Raw genomic sequence first — 19,377 nt, 5'->3', positions numbered from 1 at the left:
TGGAGAGGAATCCAATAGCAAGGACGGCAGAACCTTTAAGGTGAAGGGGAAAAAGATTTTAAAGGAATTTTATAGGAATGTTTTCATACAAAGGGTGGTGGATGGATGGAACAAGCTGCCAGAGGAGGTAGTTGAGGCTGGGACTATCCCAATATTTAAGAAACAGTTAAAACAGGTACATGGTTAGGACAGGTGGGACGAGTGTAGCTGGGACATGTTGGTTGCTATGGGCAAGTTGGGATATGTTGGTTGCTATGGGCAAATGCCTGCAGGTGGGACGAGTGTAGTGGTTGCTATGGTGTATGTTGGTTGCTATGGGCAAGTTGGATCGAAGGGCCTGTTTCCAAGCTGTATCACACGATGACTCTCTGACAGAACGATGGAGGGAATTGAAAGGGATTTAAGATGAAGGGAAATAAATAAAGGGGACCCGAGAGGCAGGTTTTCCACTCAGATGGTGGTGGGTCCATGGAACAAACCACCAGAGGAAGTGGTAAATGCGGGTACAAATGCATTTAAAAAATAATGGCCAGATACATACATAGGAAAGGTTTAGCATTGGGTCAAATGCAGGCAAACAGGATTAGCTTGGGTAGCCATCTTAGTTGGCATGGACGAGTTAGGCTGAAGGGCATGTTCTCTCCAGAGATGCTGCCTGACCCGCTGAGTTACTCCAGCACTTTATGTCTATCTTCAGTGTAAACCAGCACCTACAGTTCCTTCCTACATGGCTTGCTTCCATGATGCCTTCCAGCATCATGGATGTGGTAGGAACGAGAGGAAGCCCATGTGGGTGCACAAAGAGTATGAATACTCCACACAGACCCCATGGGAATTCATGTGGAATTCTTTGCCACAGACGGCTGTGGAGGCCAGGTCAATGGATATTTTCAATGCAGAGATACAGTAGATAGATTCTTGATTAGAACGGGTGTCAGAGGCCATGGAGAGAAGGCAGGAGAATGGGATTGAGAGGGAAAGATCGATCAGCCATGATTGAATTGCGGAGTAGACTTGATGGGCTGAATGGCCTAATTCTGCTCCTATCACTTATGAAGATGATCTTATGAACCTGGGTGACTGAAGCTGGGTGGGCAGCTGGTGGTGATCGAGCTCTTTCTAGGGCCCTGCAGGGAGACCACATGCTCTTCTCATGCAACATGAAGTGGTTTGGGAACCTTGAAATGACGGTCAATCCTCCTCCATTTCTCTGCTTAGTATTCTGAGCCCACCAGTTAATTTCAAACTTCCCTCTCAGTGGCACGGCAGGATCTGATTTAAATGTCAGTAACAACAGATCTGGCATGGCACGGAATTCTATTAATGCAATTTAGTTCAGTTTAGTTTAGAGACACGGCGTGGAAACAGGCCCTTCAGCCCACCAAATCCGCACCGACCAACGATCCCCGCACATTAATGCCCCTGTCCCACTTAGGAAACCTGAACGGAAACTATGGCGATTATTTCAAAAAATTCTAAATCGGCTGCGACTAAAAATAGGTTGCCGTTTTAAAAATCGGTAAATTTTTAGTGAAAGCCGGTTGCGATGCTAGTTGAAGGTGGTTGCCAGAGGTTGCAGGTAGTGGAAGGTCTTACCTTCCACTACCTGCAACCTCCGGCAACCGCCTTCAACTAACATCGCATAACTAGGTTTTGAATTTTTTGAAATAATCGCCGGAACATAGAAGAAGCAGAAACCACAGTCAACCATTAGGGAGACTGACAAAAACCTCCGGGAACCGCACGGAGACCTTGTGTAGTGCGCAAGGTCTCCAGAGGTTTCCGTTCAGGTTTCCTATGTGGGACGGGGGCATTACAGTATCATACACACACTAGGGACAATTTACATTTACACCAAGCCAATGAAACTACAAACCTGTATGTCTTTGGAATGTAAGAGGAAACTAAAGCACCCAGAGAAAACCGAAGCACGTCATGAGAAGGGCCTGTCCCACTTGGCAATATTTTCGGTGACTGCCGGCATCATTGACTGACGTATGAAGTCACCGAAAAAGTTGTGGCGTGACGTGGCGTGATGACATATTGACGCGCGGTGTTTCCTCAAGCGTTGCAACATTTTTTTTGCTGCCGCTGGATTTTGAAATGTTCAAAATCTTTTGGAGACGCTGATATGACGCCGGCAGTCGCCAAAAAAATTGCCAAGTGGGACAGGCCCTTCAGCTGCATCATCGTTCCACCCGGTCGAGCCTTAAAACCAACATGGACGTAGATAAGACATGGTAGTTTTGGCTTAGAGTCATAGCGACATACACCATGGAAACAGGCCCGACAGCCCAACCAGTAAAGGCAACCAAGATTCCCCAGCGACACCAGTTCCATTTGCCCGTGTTTGATCCATATTCCTCAAAACCTTTCCTTTGTACCTTCCAAATGTCTTTTAAATCGTGTTACAATACCTGCCTCAACTTCTTCCTCTTGCAGCTTGTTCCATACACCCACCACGAAAAAGTTGTCCTCGGGTTCCTCCTAAACCTTTCCCCACTTACTTTAAACCTATGCCGTCTAATTTTTGATGCCCTTATCTTTGATCGGACTTTGCTGGCTTTACCTTGCACTAAACGTAGCCTTCGCTCAATAGATGCTGCCGCACCCACTGAGTTTCTCCAGCAATTTTGCCAAGTCTGCCTTCGATTTTCCAGCATCTGCAGTTCCTTGTTGAACATTCCCTTATCATGTATCTGTACGCTGTGCATGGATCGATTGTAATCATGCTGACCCGAGGTTAGCGCGCAACAAAAGCTTTTCACTGTACCTCGAGTATACCGGACGATAAACTAAACTGAACTGAAACTGAACAGAAATTCAAACCATTGGAATAATTTACTTCCTTTCTTCTAGGCAAATCATCGACCACATCGAATGCAAAGGATCCAGGAATTGTTGAAAACGAATCCTTGCCATCAAAAGAAACCACAACCGAGGCAGTTGAAACGCCTGGCTCCATTTCACACACATTTGAACCCAAATTCACCGACAACCATACAAGCTTTTCTGCAATCACAGCTAACAACACGATTGAATCTGTTCCGCCAACCATGGCAACATTACCCAGTGTAAGTGGTGCAGAAGCTAAGGAGGACTTCACCAACAAAACTGCTGCTTCAAAAATGAGCATCGACTCCAGTGCTGATGCTATCGAAAACACGATTTACACGACGAAACCTGAAACTGGGGATGACCAGACAACGAGTACCATTTACCGACCAGCAAACAGCCTCAGCAATGCATCTGCTCCTGAAACTTCGGGCAACCGCGTCAATGTGACCCTGCCTACTGATACAACCGAGATGGAAGCCAGCAACTATTCTTCTCCTGTGGGAAATTACACAATTGCTGCCACTCCAGAAACTGAAGCCATGCAGCTGAGAGTACCCACTTCCGCAGCCGGAGATATGTACAACAATGCAACCGATCTTCAAACGAATGTGCTCCATCCTGTCACTAGCGCGCCCGACGCCAATGCAACAAATCCCGATGCAGGAGTGCTTCGCAACAATGCAAACAAACCTGAGGCTGGAAAAGGCAGCAACAATGCAAGCAATGCAAGCAATCCTGAATCGCAGGCCACTACGGCCAACGTAACATTTCCCCAAGCTGACAGAACCCACACGCCTCTGAGGAATAGTTCAGAAAATTCCAACTCCTCTCCTGCAACAACACTCACGGGCAACGACACGGGCTCCGTGTCCCTTGAACGTCGCAGCATTGCCCCTCGCTGGACAGCTGCCGGCTCTCGCAACGCGGGTTCAGAGACAAACGCCAGGGAAATGGCGAGAAGGGGCAGCAATGCCAACAGTTCCAAAGCTGCGGCAGTCAACACCATCGCGTCGGCCCGCCCCGCCTTTGGCGGCCACACAAACGGCAGCTTCCCCCACATCACGGGAAATGGACCCATCCCAACAACTGCTGAAACGCAGGACACACAGAGCAATGCAACCGGGCTGGGCATGCAGGGCACCAACCACCATTTGGTGGACAGTGTGGGGGATGGCACAGCTGGGACGAGGAGCAGTGCTTCCTGCAATTCCTCTACCTTGCAAAATAGCAGCCTTGTGACTGCAGCCAATACTCAAACCACCGTCAATGCGGTTGCTTCTGAAAGCGGGAGCACCAGACCACATGCTCCCACAGCTACACCAGTTCCCAAAACTAGGAGCACAGAGGTTGACCCAGCAGCATCCGAACAGAGGGACCTGCGTGGCCCTCATGCACTCACTGGTTACAGAACGGGGAACCATGCCACTCTGGTCATTTGGGGTGCTGAAAGAGTCAACACCAATATGACTTTTCGTGAAGCTCGGCAAACGATCCTGGGCCGTAAAACTACTGTGGAAACTTTGGCGACAGTCTCAAATGAATTGAGACCACCCAGTCTCGTCACTGCCTTGTCTCCCGAAGAGTCAAGGAAGACAGTTCTAATTAAGATCACCCCCAGGTCTGTGCAAACCACCACCAAGAGGGTCAGGCACACTAATATAACCGCTCCTGGGAAGAAGAAAACACACACATCTAGTCGAGAAAAGAGTGGAGCCCAGCCTAAAATCAGTGAAGCCCACGCAAGGGGAACTAGAACAGAAACTATACCTGACCCGAACATCGCCGTCACCAGTGCAACTCCTGAAACAAGTGTTGTTGTAATTAATACAACTGCTGGAAATAATGTCACTCGCCATGATGCAATAGGTGGTGAAAGTAGTGTTGCCCACGCAACTACAACTGCCCCTGACCGTAATAGAACAGCCCCAAATACTGTGGGGATTTATACCAAGGTAATACTAAATACAACTGTTAGCACTGAGGCCAACACAACGGCTTCTGAATCCAGAGACACCAACCCTCATGTGAATATTGACAGTGAGTCAACTGTTCAGGAAACAGACAGTATTAACACCAATACAACAGACATTGAACCTGGGACAGCAGATAGGATTGACCCAGGCACATTGGGATGTGAGGCTGGAGCTATAGAAATCAATGCCAGTCAGATAATTAATGGCAACTCTACAGCGTCTAAACCAAGTGTCATCCACTCCAAAGCAAAAAGCTGTGCAGGTAACATTCCCCCCACCAATACAACTGCGAGTAATATCAGCGTCGCAGGCTCAAATGTGTCTGTTTCTGATATTAACATCACTCATACAAACCACACTTATAACAAAACAGAAATTCCTGAAATTAGTGCCAACCACACAAGAGTAGCTACCATTGACGTTAATGTCACCCACACCAATGAAAATATTTCTTATACTAGTGTTGCTCCTACTAATTCATCTGCCCCTGAAGTTAATGCCACCCAGACACATGCAATTGCTCCTGGATCCAGCATCACTCACAATCCAGCTGCTAATGAAACCATCACCAGCTTCAATGCTACTGCTCCTGAAACCCTAGTCCCCAACACCATTAAAATGCCTGTTGAACCAAACATGATGCACACTAATGGAACTGACGCTGTACTTATCCATTCCAGCCCAACCCCTCCCGATACAAGCTTTAACCACACCAATGCAAGTGTCCTTCAGGCCAACATCACCCACACCACTACGAATACTACTGAAGCTACTATCACCAATACCAATACAACTACACATGATGGCAACACCACCCACAGTAATACAACGACCTCTGATACTGACGCCACCCATAGTAATACATCTGCCTCTAATACTGACACTGCCCACAGTAATACAACAGCCCCTGATACCAACACCACCCATAGTAACACAACACCTGATACAGACACCACTCATAATACAGCTCCTGATACTGATACCACCCATAGTAACACAACGGCCTCTGATACTAACACTACCCATAGTAATACAACATTTGATACCAACACCCCCCATAGTAATACAACATTTGATACCAACACTCCCCATAGTAATACAACATTTGATACCAACACTCCCCATAGTAATACAACATTTGATACCAACACCACCCACAGTAATACAACATTTGATACCAACACCCCCCATAGTAATACAACATTTGATACCAACACCACCCACAGTAATGGAAGAGCCTCTGATACTGAAACCAACCAGAGTAATACAACGGCCACTGATACTGAAACTACCCATTGTAATACAACAGCACTTGATACCGAAACCGCCCATAGTAATATTACCACACCTGATACTGACACCACCCATAGCAATACAAATGTCCCTGATACTGAAACCAACCGTACCAATACTACAGCTCTCGAAACTAGTTTTATTCAGACCAATGTAACAGATCCTGCAACTATAGTAACCCAGACTGATGGAAAAGCTGATGATCTCATTGTCAGCGTGACCCCTCTTGTAAACAGCACTGCCCACATCAATGGGAATTCTACTGAAATGGGAGACCATCACAACGGGGCAGCTGCTGGCGAAATGAGTTTCATCCACACTAACGCCACTGCTCTTGAATCTAGTGATCACCATGTCAATGCAATGGCTCCTGAAATGAATGCAATGCAAAATAATGCAAGTGCTAAGGATACTAATGTCACCCACACCAATTCTTCTGATCCTGACATTAGCATTACGCACAGCAATACATCCTCAAGTGAATCTCAAAGTCAGAACCATGCAGCAAAAAGTGAAAGCAATGCAAATGCTGAAAGTAACCAGCTTCAAAGCAAAGCACTTGTTTTCAATAATAGTACCACCTCTGCCAATGCAAGCAGTCCTAAAATTACCAATGCAAGTAAAGTTGAAACTATCACCAGCAACAATCCAATGCCAGAAACTAATGCACCCCACAGTAATGCATCAGCTCCTGAAACTAATGTCTCCCACAGCTATGCACCTGATAAAGGGCTCACTCCCATCAATGTAAGCTCTCTTGAGATCGGCAGTCCGCAGACCAATGCATCAGCTTTTGATTCCAATGTCATTGATGCTGATGCAGCTGTTATTAAGACCAAATCCTCTCACAGTAACGTAACCAGTGAAATGAATATCCAAGACATCAACACAAGTTCTCCTGAAGCTATCAGTCCTGACAGGAATGGAACTGCTACTAAAGTTACCATCTATGGCGCTACTGTAACAGTTCTTGAAACTAGTATCACTTTCCTTAATACAACGTCTTCTGAAATGAATATCACACACACCGATGTAACAGGTCCAAAAAATAGCATCGCATGCACAGGAGGTGAAATGAGCATTAATGCAACCTTTCTTGATGCTAATGTCACCCACACCAATGCAACCAGTTCTGAATCTTGTATCGTGCGCCCCAGTGCAACTGATCCTGAAACCACTTCCATCCAGATTCACGTGATTGCTCAGGAAACTGGGTTCAACCACAGCAACACAACAGCTCCTGAAAGTAAGAACGCCTTTGTCAAGATGCGTGCCCCTGACATTAAGGACCTTGAGGTTCCTGGTGAAATGGCTGACATTAACAACCGACTGGCAGCTGTTGACCCAAAAGAAGTTGGTGCGAATAAAACGGCCTCGGTTCCTTTGAGTAGAACGTCTAATACATCATCCCCTGAAACTATGGACCATGAGCTCAGTACCACAGATCAAAGGACGGAGTATATGGACATTAATGCGAAGGTTCGTGAAAGTTTTAGCATCGACAGCAATGCAGTAGATGTTGAAGTCAGGGACCCTTCCTCATACGTGAAATTTCACGACATTCTCAGTGACCACAGGAACACCAGCATCCGTCTAATTATGAACAACCTCATCACCTTCATTGGTCAGAATTCAAGGGAAGCCAGGCCCAACGTGACCACACTGGATTTGCAGTATACAAGCCCGGTGCAAGCAGGACATAAAGCTGCAGCCGTCCAAATCTATGCAAGCACCACTGAGACCGAGGGCTCCAGTCCAAAGTCGACTACCCCAGAAACTAGAGATAATAGCATTTCCATTGCTCCTGAGGCAACGGACGATGAGCTGGTGGGAACCAATACCTTAGCGGCTCGTGCAACCAGAAACATTCGCAAAGGATTAAGTGCCGTAGGCATTGATAGCAATAGGGCTATCCGTGCAATTAAAGACAATATCGCTGAAGTAATCACTCTTGCAACTAGCGAGACCAAGATCAATTCAACTTCTCGTAAGGCTGCAAACACCATCACAAATTCAACTTGTTCTAAAGAAGCAAACAAAACCACCCCGGAATCTATGAATAATGCCACCAATAGTGATCCCCAGCCAAACCCATACGCTGTGCCACCTGCAGGTAATGACACTGCTGTGGTCATACCTGCCACCACAGAGCCACCAGTTAACACCATCAATGCATCTGCAGTTGACACTCTGCCTGGTACAATCGACAGAGCTTCTTCACAGATGAAGGACGTTTCGTTCAATGCAACCATCGTGGAAACCATAAGCAATTGCAGTGGTTCAAGCCTGATTGAAACTATTGGCTTTGTAGCATCTAAAAACATGAGTGCAAACATGTCTATAGGCACCAACACCAATGTAACTGTTGTGAAGTCGATGGGCATCAACGCTAACCGAACCACTGCTGAACCTGCGGGGATCAGCAATGATACAATGATATCTGGCGCCCCATGCACGCAGCCCAAAACACCAATGACAGACACCATAGACAGTGACACTGGCGTAAACAGTCCTATTACAATGGACAATAACCCGAAAAGTACAGCCAGTGGGACGAATTCCACCACTCCTGGAATTATAGGCATCTCCACTAACATAACAATTGACCCTATGGATATCAAGACCAACTCAACCAGCCCTGGAGCTAGTGATATCTCCGCCAACACAACTGAACCTGTGGACATTGAGAACAATTCAACTGCCGCTGAAACTAGTGATATAACCACCAACAATACAACTGGACCTGTGGATGTTGAGACCAATTCAACCAGCCCAGCAACAAATGATATCTCTAATAACACAACAACTGGACCTGTGGATGTTGAGACCAATTCAACCAGCCCAGCAACAAATGATATCTCTAACAACACAACAACTGGACCTGTGGACATTGAAACCAACTCAACCAGACCTGGAACTAATGATATATCTAACAACACAACAACTGAACCTGTGGACATTGAGACCAACTCAACCAGACCTAGACCTGGAGATATCTCCACCAACACAACAACTGAGCCTATGGATATTGAGACTAACTCAACCACTCATGGAACTAGCGGTATCTCCACCAATACAACAACTCCTGAAACTGTGAGTATTAAGATCAGTTTGACCACTCCAGGTACTGGAGACATTGGCATCTTAAGTGGCAGTTTCTGAAAGTACATGTTTCAATACTGAAGTAACAATTTCTGAGATCAATTTAGTATATTTTCATGGGCAAGCTGCTGCAGAATTTCAGATTGACCAGAACATTATGTTCTCTAGAAATATGCTGACACAGTTAATAGACCAAAATCATGCTTCACTGCCATTGTGAAGTGATCTGAGAAAGATAGATAGATCCCGGGGCTAAGGAGTTGTTTAGGAAGGAACTGCAAATGGTGGTTTACACCTAAGAAACACACAAAATGCTGGAGTAACTCAGCGGGACAAGCAGCACGTCTGGAGAGGAGGAATGGGTGATATCCCTTTCATCATTCGAGGGGCGTCTCCACTGCCCCCTCCCCACCCCCCGCAATATGCAGCTGCGTAAGGACCCTAGACTGTGGTCATCCCGTGCAGAGCCTTGGCATTGGCTGCACCAAGCTTCAGTGCGTCCCTCAGCACGCCCCCTGTGTGGAGCGGGCTGGTGGGCAACATTCCCTGACGGACATCTTGGTCTGCTGGGAGGTCAACGAGTTTTGGGCCGATCAAAGAACATCTTTCAACGAGTTGATGAACTTCTGCCAACACTCCACATCCAAACGTGTTCCTGGGAACAGTCTGTAAATCAGAGAGTCCTCTGTTACGGAGTTGTTCAGTATAAACCGTGACAGGGACCCTTGCAAACCACTCCAGACTTTCTTTGCCAATCCGCACTCTCCATGGCAGCCATCCCAAGGGCAGCGTGTGCTGGTAGTGAGGTTCCGACGGTGCAGGAAGGATCTAACTGGGAGGGCTCCCCTCACCACCAGCCAAGCCAGGTCTTGGTGCTTGTTGGTGAGTTCTGGCGAGGAGGCATTTTGCCAGACAAGCTGGGCAGTCTGCTCTGGGAACCACGCCACCGGATCCATGGAGTCATTTCCCTGCAATGCCATGCTGACCACTGCCCAATGGACTTGTGGTCAAAGGTGTTGGTCCGGAAGAACTTTTCCACGAATGACAGATGGGGCAGCAGTGTCCAGCTGACTGACACATTGCGTGGCATTTGCGCCAAGCCCATCCTTCGCAACACCAGGGACAGGTAGATCCTCAGCAGGTAGGGACACTTGGTGCCTTGGTTCCATGCTCCGCCTGATGCAGCCACACACGAAGGTGGCCATCAGGGTGAGGGCGATGTTGGGCACGTTTTTATCCCCATTGTCTGCCGACGTATATTGTGGCCGGTCGCACCCGGTCCATCCTCAACCCCCAGGTGAACTGGAAGACAGCCCGGGTGTTCCCTGTGATGTAGGAGGGAGGGACAGGCCACACTAGCATCAAGTACAGCAGCCCAGAGAGCATCTCACACCCGATGACCAAATTGTTTCCCCTAAGAGAGGGAGCGCTGCCTCCACAGCTCCAGTTTCTTCCCCACCTTGGCTATCCGCTCCAGCCAATTCTTGTCACACACCTCAGCCCCCCCGAACCAGCTCCCCAGCAACCACAAGACGTCAGGCTTGATGGTGAAGGGGACGGAAGATCGGTCGGGCCAGTTGCCAACGAGCATGGCCTCGCTCTTCCTGCGGTTCACCCTGGCTCCCTTTACCCTCTTAAAATAGTCGCAGACACTCATCAATTTGCGGGCTGTCTCTGGATCCGAGCAGAAGACGGCGACATCGTCCATGTACAGGGAGGTTTTGACTTGAGTGCCCACACTGCCTGGCAATGTCACTCCTCTTATGCTTGCATCCTTCCTGATGGACCCGGCAAAAGGTTCAATACAACAGATGAACAAGACAAGGGAGAGAGGGCAACCCTGCCTGACTCCAGACCTGACGGGGAAGCTGTCTGATTCCCACCCATTGATTTGGACTGCACTACAGATATTGGTGTAGAACAGTTGGATCCAATTAATGATTCCCTCCCCAAAGCCCATTTTGGAGAGCACGTCCCTCATGCACCATTATCTAAATGTTGGCCGACTAGGAAAAGGGGAGATGCAGCGAGACCTGGGTGTCATGGTACATCAGTCATTGAAAGTAGGCATGCAGGTACAGCAGGCAGTGAAGAAAGTGAATGGTATGTTAGCTTTCATAGCAAAAGGATTTGAGTATAGGAGCAGGGAGGTTCTACTGCAGTTGTACAGGGTCTTGGTGAGACCACACCTGGAGTATTGCGTACAGTTTTGGTCTCCAAATCTGAGGAAGGACATTATTGCCATAGAAGGAGTGCAGAGAAGGTTCACCAGACTGATTCCTGGGATGTCAGGACTGTCTTATGAAGAAAGACTGGATAGACTTGGTTTATACTCTCTAGAGTTTAGGAGATTGAGAGGGGATCTTATAGAACCTTAAAAGATTCTTAAGGGGTTGGACAGGCTAGATGCAGGAAGATTGCTCCCGATGTTGGGGAAGTCCAGGACAAGGGGCCACAGCTTAAGGATAAGGGGGAAATCCTTTAAAACCGAGATGAGAAGAACTTTTTTCACACAGAGAGTGGTGAATCTCTGGAACTCTCTGCCAAAGAGGGTAGTCGAGGCCAGTTCATTGGCTATATTTAAGAGGGAGTTAGATGTGGCACTTGTGGCTAACGGGATCAGAGGGTATGGAGAGAAGGCAGGTACGGGATACTGAGTTGGATGATCAGCCATGATCATATTGAATGGCGGTGCAGGCTCGAAGGGCCGAATGGCCTACTCCTGCACCTAATTTCTATGTTTCTATGTACGAGTGTGATATCCTGTCGAAGGCCTTTTCCTGGTCTAAGCTGACTTGGCAGGCTTCCACCCCTCTGTCCTGCACATAGGTGATGGTATCTCTCAGCAGCGCCAGGCTGTCTGAGATTTTCCTGCCAGGTACAGCACAGGTTTGGTCCGGGTGGATCACCCGTCCCAGAGCAGACTTGACCCGGTTGGCGATGGCCTTAGACAGGATCTTGTAATTAACATTCAACAATGCGATGGGTCTCCAATTCCTTATATCCTTAATCTTCCCCTTCTGCCTGTAGATTAGGGTGATGCTGCCTTTCCTCATAGAGTCTGACATGCTGCCTGCTAGAAGCATGTCATTGTACACTTCCAGCAGGTCCGGGCCCACCCAGTCCCACAGAGCCGAATACAACTCGGCCGGTAAGACATCACTTCCGGGAGTTTTACTTGAGTCAAAGGAACGGATGGAGCCAGTCAGCTCCTCTAGGGTCAGTGGTTGGTCCAGACTCTCCCGCTTGCTGTCCTCCAAGACCTCTGTGATAGAGGACAAGATGCATCTCATCCAACATTGTTTTAATATTTCAAAATAGACTTTATTCAAGTACATAAATATATACAATACAGGAACCGTGCAAAAAACTTCATCTGACATTCTCAGAGGCTATACATACATACAATACTGTTTACCCAAATCGCAATTTTACCCCACACCCTTACCACTCATGTGGCCCACTGGCGTGAAATCCCTTCCCTTATTTTGAGGGGCATCTCCACCACATCCTGCCCCCCATGTCCAGCAGCGGAAGGACCTTAGACTGTGATCCTCCCCCACAGAGCCTTGGCATTGGCTGCACCAAGCTTCAGTGTGTCCCTCTACACGTACTCCTGCAGTCTGCAGCGGGCCATTCAGCAACATTCCCCCGACGGACATCTTGCTCTGCTGGGAGATCAACAAAGCTCGGGCAGACCAAAGGGCATCTTTCACGGAGTTGATGACCTTCCAGCAGCACTCGGTCCATCTCTCAATGCACCTCATCCATGTTCCTGCATCTTATTGCTGTTTGTGGCAGTTTGCTGCACTTAAATCGCATGCTGCATTTGCTGCCTCATAACCATGTCTGCACTTTAGTGGCAGGACGACACTTTGGAGAATTCTGAGTTAGTGAAAGGTGCAATAGAAATGCATTGGCTCTAGTAAATGTTCTTTTCTTTTCTCTTTCATCAGCTTTGCTGTGAAGACCGTGTGTGCCCCCCTCCTCCCACATGTGATAAACATGGTGAGGCCCTCATTGTATATGTGAACGCCAGCGATCCCTGTTGCAATGTCACAGTCTGCGGTAAATATTACTTTTTACATTTATATGTTTCAACTATAGGTTGTTGGTTAACACAAATTGGCAACACAGCGACGCAGCTGGTAGAACTGCTGTCTCACAGCGCCAGAGACCCAGGTTCGATCCTGACCTCAGGTGCTGTCTGTTTGGAGTTTGCATGTTCTTCCTGTGACCGCGTGGTTTCCTCCGAGTGCTCCCGTTTCCTCCTACATCCCAAATACGTGCGGGTTTGTAGTTTAATTGGCTGCTGTAAATTTCCCGTGGAGTGTAGGGAGTGGATGAGAAAGTGGGATAACATAGAATTAGCGTGAACGGGTGATCGATGGTCGGCATGGACTGGGTGGGCTGAGGGGCTTGTTTCCATTCTGTATTTTTAAACTAAACTAAATTTAAGTAGGAGACTTGCATGCTTCTAGTATTTCTTCCTGTACGAGCTGTTGCTTCAACAGTGCTCTGTGGACAAAATTATGGGATCCCGCAGTTAGGCATGATCAGTAACATGGGGAGCCAGGAGAATGCCCATGCTGGCATCTTGAGTAAAACACAAAGTACTGGGGGAACTTTGCTGGTCAGGCAGCAACTGCAGAGGGTATGTAAATGGACAGACGACGTTTTGGGTCAGGACACTTCTTCAATCGGATGTCTGAAGAGTGGAGGAAGGAACTGCAGATGCTAGCTTACACCAAAGATAGACACAAAATGCAGGAGTAACTCAGTGGGACAGGCAGCATCTTTGGAGAGAAGGAATGGATGACTTTGAAGAAGGGTCTCTGTAAAGGTTAGTTTTTACTTCAAACAGATAACAAAACAAAGATTAGTAATAAAGCATTAATATCTTTATTTCGCCAGGCGGGTATGGCAGTAAACACTTACAGTATGTAAAATACAGACTATAGGTTCACTCCACACACAAAGAGGTAATGTTCAATCAGATATATTTATACCCCAATAATCAGAGATTCAGCAATACTTTATCTTACAGAGCATTGTACTGCCTCTTGCCTGTTTAAATTGACAGATTCTTCCGAGAGAGGAAAGGTTAGTCTATATATGGTTATGCTGAAGAAACTATTTTTCTGCAGATTGAGCATTTGTTTTATTTTACTGCGGCTCGCATTATAATCTGCAGTCTGTCTGTTTTCTCTTTCTTTTTTTGTGTTGTTCTTTTGTCCTGTTTAGTTGATTTTTGGTTTATTATGTTGTGTATGTGGGGGGATATAAAGGGGGTGGGGGGGGGTGGGTGGACACGTTTTTGGTCTCTTCCTTCGAGGGATGCGACTTCATTTGTCGTATCCCCCGTCTAATGGCGGAGCTGGCAGCCTCGGAGCTGGGCAGCGGCAGCGGCCACCCGGCATCGGAGCTGGGACGGCGGCGGCAGCAGCTGGGACGGCGGTAGCAGCAGCGATAGCGGCGACCTGGCCTCGGAGCGGGGACAGCAACAGCAGCGACAGCGGCGGCCTGGCCTCGGAGCGGGGGCAGTGGCAGCAGCAGCGGCCACACGGCATCGGAGCTGGAGCAGCGGCAGCGGCGGCCTGGCCTCGGAGCGGGGGCAGCGGCAGCGGCCACACGGCATCGGAGCTGGAGCAGCGGCAGCGGCGGCCTGGCCTCGGAGCTGGGACAGTGGCGACCAGAATTCGGAGCTGGGGTACGTTCCGGCAGCAGCGGCCACTCGACCCGACCGCGGGCCCAGTGGAACGACAGCGGCGGCTGGGACAGCGGCAGCGGCCTCGGCACAGAGGGAGAATAAGAAGGGATGAGACAAAGACTTAAGACTTTTGCCTTCCATCACAGTGAGGAGGTGCCTGGTGAACTCACTGTGGTGGATGTTAATTTGTGTTTATTGTGTGTTTTGTCATTTTTACTATATGTAGGACTGCAAGGCAACTAAATTTTGTTCATACCGCAAGGCCTGAATGACAATAAAGGCTACTTGTTACTTGTTACATTCATGTATTTGTGCTGTTATCTCGCTAGTATAATGGAAGAAAGGCGAAAACAGTTCTGTTAGCCATGCTAGTGTTATGGGAGAAAGGTAAAAGCATTTCTGTTAACCTTGCTAGTGTAGGCAAAGGTGCTGGAGAAACTCAGCGGGTGTGGCAGCATCTATGGAGCGAAGGAAATAGGCAACGTTTCGGGCTGAAACCCTTCTTCAGAGCATTCTACAGCCTCTTGCCTGTTTAGATTGACCGGTTCTTCCGAGAGAGGAAAGGTTAACCCATTTGCTGAAGAAGCTATTTTCTGCAGATCTAGCATTTGTTTTTTTTACCTAATTGACGCACATTATAATCTTATAGAGTAAAGAGTACGAGCCAAGAGTCTGAACATCTGAAGAAGGGTTTCGGCCCGAAACGTTGCCTATTTCCTTCGGTCTATAGATGCTGCCGCACCTGCTGAGTTTCTCCAGCACTTTTGTCTACCTTCGATTTTCCAGCATCTGCAGTTCCTTCTTGAACAGCAGCCTTGCTAGTGCAATAGGAGAAAGGTGAAAACATTCATTTTATTGCTTATAAATCTACAGCTGAATCCATTTTGTAAATATTAAATCTTTAAACTTTCTCATCTCGACCTGACATATCACCCAATCATTGCCTCCAGAGATGCTGCCTGTCCCGTTGAGTTACTCCAGCTTTTTGTGTCTATCTGAATCAGATGTTGATTAGAGGACTATGGATCTACATTGGCTCGAAGTCTTCTAAACCCTCCCTATCCCAATATCTGTCCAAATGTCTCAGCAGCCCAATGGAAAACGAAAGGAAGAAGTTCATAAGTTCTTAAGTGATAGGAATGGAATTAGGCCATTCGGCCCATCAATTCTACTCCGCCATTCAATCATGGCTAATCTATCTTTCCCTATTACCCCATTCTACAGCCCACTCCCCATAATCCTTGACACCTGTACTAATCAAGAATCTATTTATCTCTGCCTTAAAAATATCCACTGACTTGGCCTCCACAGCCTTCTGTGGCAATGAATTCCACAGATTCACCACCCCCTGACTAAAGAAATTCCTCCTCATCTCCTTCCTAAACGAATGCCTTTTAATTCTGAGGCTGTGTCCTCTGGTCCTAGACTCTCCCACTAGTGGAAACATCCTCTCCACATCCACTCTATCCAGGCCTTTCACTATTCGGTAAGTTTCAATCCTTCTAAACTCCAGCACGTAGCCTGTATTTTAGGCATTACAGGCTCTGAGTATACAGTCTACCTGTGCAGATGGTGATAAGCACAGCATAATGTAAGACAGCAACTCTACCGCTGTACCACCTTGTCACTCATGCCTGCCTTCAGCCATTCCTCAGCACACCAATAGTTTCCAGTTTGGTACGGTGGTAAGCAATAGTGGGAGAGACACTCATATACTATGTTACCCACATTTCTTGCCCACCTCTACCTGCCACCAAACCTTTCTCACTGCAAAGAGGTAGCTTTCTGCTTCGTAAATGAAAATCAAAAACTCCAACTGCTGCAAACCTGAAATAAAAACTGACAATATTGGAAATACTGAACAAACCAGGCAGCGTCTGTGAAGAGAGTGTTGAGTGTCTTCCTTGCTCCTAGCCTTTTGCTGCTGTTACAGTATTTTTTTTATTTTGTCCATCAGAGGAGGAACACTTTCCTTGTGCCATCTTCTGAATCGCTCCCTGTTGAACTAAATTCAAATGTGGAATTACGATTTGGAAAGACAATGCGTACACTTCCCACATTTCCCAGTCTGTTGATCTGTTCACACAGCATGGCAAGAGGCAGGGAAATGAAGACAGACAAAATGCTGGGGTAACTCAGCGGGACAGGCAACATCTCTGGAGAGAGGGAATGAATGACGTTTCGGGTCGAGACCCTTCTTCAGCCTGAGAGTCGGGCGAGTGGGATACACAAAGATAAGGAAGGGTAATGTGTGAAAAAAATACATCAAAAGAGATGAGGTTCAAGGAAAATGTGGAATAGATCATTGTCAGCTTGGTAACATCAAAGCAAACGGATAAAATGGTCAGAGAACTGGGAAGGGGGAGGGTGGATGGAGAGAGAGGGAAAGCAAGGGTTACTTGAAGTTAGAGAAGTCAATATTCATACCGCTGGGGTGTTAGCTACACAAGCAAAATATGAGATACTGTTTCTCCAATTTGCACTGGGCCCCACTCACAGAGAAATGAAGCATGTTTCTTCTTCCCACAGGCCACGTGTGTTCCTTCAACAACACCTACATGCTGCCCGGCCAAACCATACAACACCAGGACAGCCAAAACTGTATGACATTCACCTGCACCAACGAGATCAGCAGTGGTGGATTCCTGACCCTCAACGTATCTGTGCAGAGCTGTGAGACAGCTTGTAAACAGGTACAGTGGTATGCTCTCATTCTCCGGCAACGCTGCTGCTGTCAACTTGCTCAGTGAGAAAACGTCACATGGCATGTTACGCCATGGTCCTAGCACTGGACACATAACTATTGGCCTAGATCTCAATAAAACATAAAACAATAAAAGTTCACTGGAGAGGAGATTCCACCAAAATGCAACCATCCTATCACCAATGGAGAGAGGTTCTGACCAACCCCCAGTCCTCCACTAAAAGTCAGTTGAACAGTTCCACCGTTCGCAAGGATGTACTGTAAGCAGCAAAATCAAAGACCAGTCGCACCCTGGCCACTCCCCTCTTCTCCCATGGGGCAAAAGGTACGGAAGTGCGAAAACGCACACCTCCAGATTCAGGGACAGTTTCTTTCCAGCTGTTATCAGGCAACTGAACCATCCAACTGCAACCAGAGGGCAGTCCTGAACTACTATCCACCTCATTGGAGACCCTCGGACTATCTTAATCGGACTTTCCTGGATTTTGGCTATGGGGAGAAGGCAGGAGAATGGGGTTAGGAGGGAGAGATAGATCAGCCATGATTGAATGTCAGAGTAGACTTGATGGGCCGATTGGCCCAATTATACTCCTGTCCTTTAAGACTTTATGACGTTATCTTGCATTAAAACGTTATTCCCTTTATCCTTTAACTAAACACTGTGGGCAGCTTGATTGTAAATAGGTATTATCTCTCCGCTGACTGGATAGCCTGCGACAAGGAGGATTTTTCACTGTACCTCTGTACACATGACAATAAACTGAACTGAACTAAAATATTGAGTGATAATTTAGCTGTAGATAACATTACTTGAATGAGTTTATTGTCATGCATACAGGGATTGTCATAGCTTTAGCCACCTGTAGCCACCTTTACAGCTTCCTCTGGTAGTTTGTCCGCATACTCACCACTCTCTGTGTAATAAGTTTAGTTTAGTTTATTGTCACGTGTACCAAGGTACAGTGAAAAGCTTTTATTGCGTGCTAACCAGTCAGCAGAAAGACAATACGTGATTACAATCGAACAATCCTCCGTGTACAGATACATATAAACATATAACCATATAACAATTACAGCACGGAAACAGGCCATCTCTGCCCTACAAGTCCGTGCCGAACAACATTTTTTTCCCCTTAGTCCCACCTGCCTGCACTTATACGATAACCCTCCATTCCCTTCTCATCCATATGCCTATCCAATTTATTTTTAAATGATACCAATGAACCTGCCTCCAGCACTTCCACTGGAAGCTCATTCCACACCGCTACCACTCTCTGAGTAAAGAAGTTCCCCCTCATATTACCCCTAAACTTCTGTCCCTTAATTCTGAAGTCATGTCCTCTTGTTTGAATCTTCCCTATTCTCAAAAGGAAAAGCTTGTCCACATCAACTCTGTCTATCCCTCTCATCATTTTAAAGACCTCTATCAGGTCCCCCCTTAACCTATACATGATAAGGGAATAACGTTTAGGGCAAGATAAAGTCAGCAAAGTCTGATCAAGGATAGTCCGAAGTTCTCCAAAGGGGTAGATAGTAGTTCAGCACTGGACTTCAGTTGCAGTAGGATGGTTCACTGGCCTTCAGTTGATTCAACACTTACACTGGAGCGCTGCAGAGGAGATTCACCATAATTAGTTATGAAGAAAAACTGTACACCATGGAGTTGTTTTCTTAAGAGCAAAGAAGGCTGGGGGACATTTAATTGAGATGTATAAAATTATGAGAGTAAACAAGATCTTGTTCCCTTGGTAAATAAG

General features: G+C 47.1%; 1 protein-coding gene across 1 annotated transcript in view; it reads left to right on the top strand.

Annotated features, from left to right (window-relative positions):
• Positions 1-2,320: 2,320 nt before the first annotated feature.
• The window catches only part of LOC129695261 (uncharacterized), a 34,780-nt gene continuing 17,723 nt past the window's right edge, over positions 2,321-19,377 (top strand). The window contains exons 1-3 of the mRNA XM_055632054.1: positions 2,321-9,197; positions 13,163-13,274; positions 17,446-17,609. Coding sequence (XP_055488029.1) covers positions 3,057-9,197; positions 13,163-13,274; positions 17,446-17,609 — 6,417 coding nt within the window. The 5' untranslated portion in view covers positions 2,321-3,056. The remainder of the gene's footprint in view (positions 9,198-13,162; positions 13,275-17,445; positions 17,610-19,377) is intronic.

This window comes from Leucoraja erinacea, chromosome 3 (assembly GCF_028641065.1).
Source record: "Leucoraja erinacea ecotype New England chromosome 3, Leri_hhj_1, whole genome shotgun sequence".
Taxonomy (NCBI): Eukaryota; Metazoa; Chordata; class Chondrichthyes; order Rajiformes; family Rajidae; genus Leucoraja; species Leucoraja erinaceus.
The sequence above is the reverse complement of the archived record's forward strand: the minus strand, read 5'-3'. Positions and strand labels throughout refer to the sequence as shown.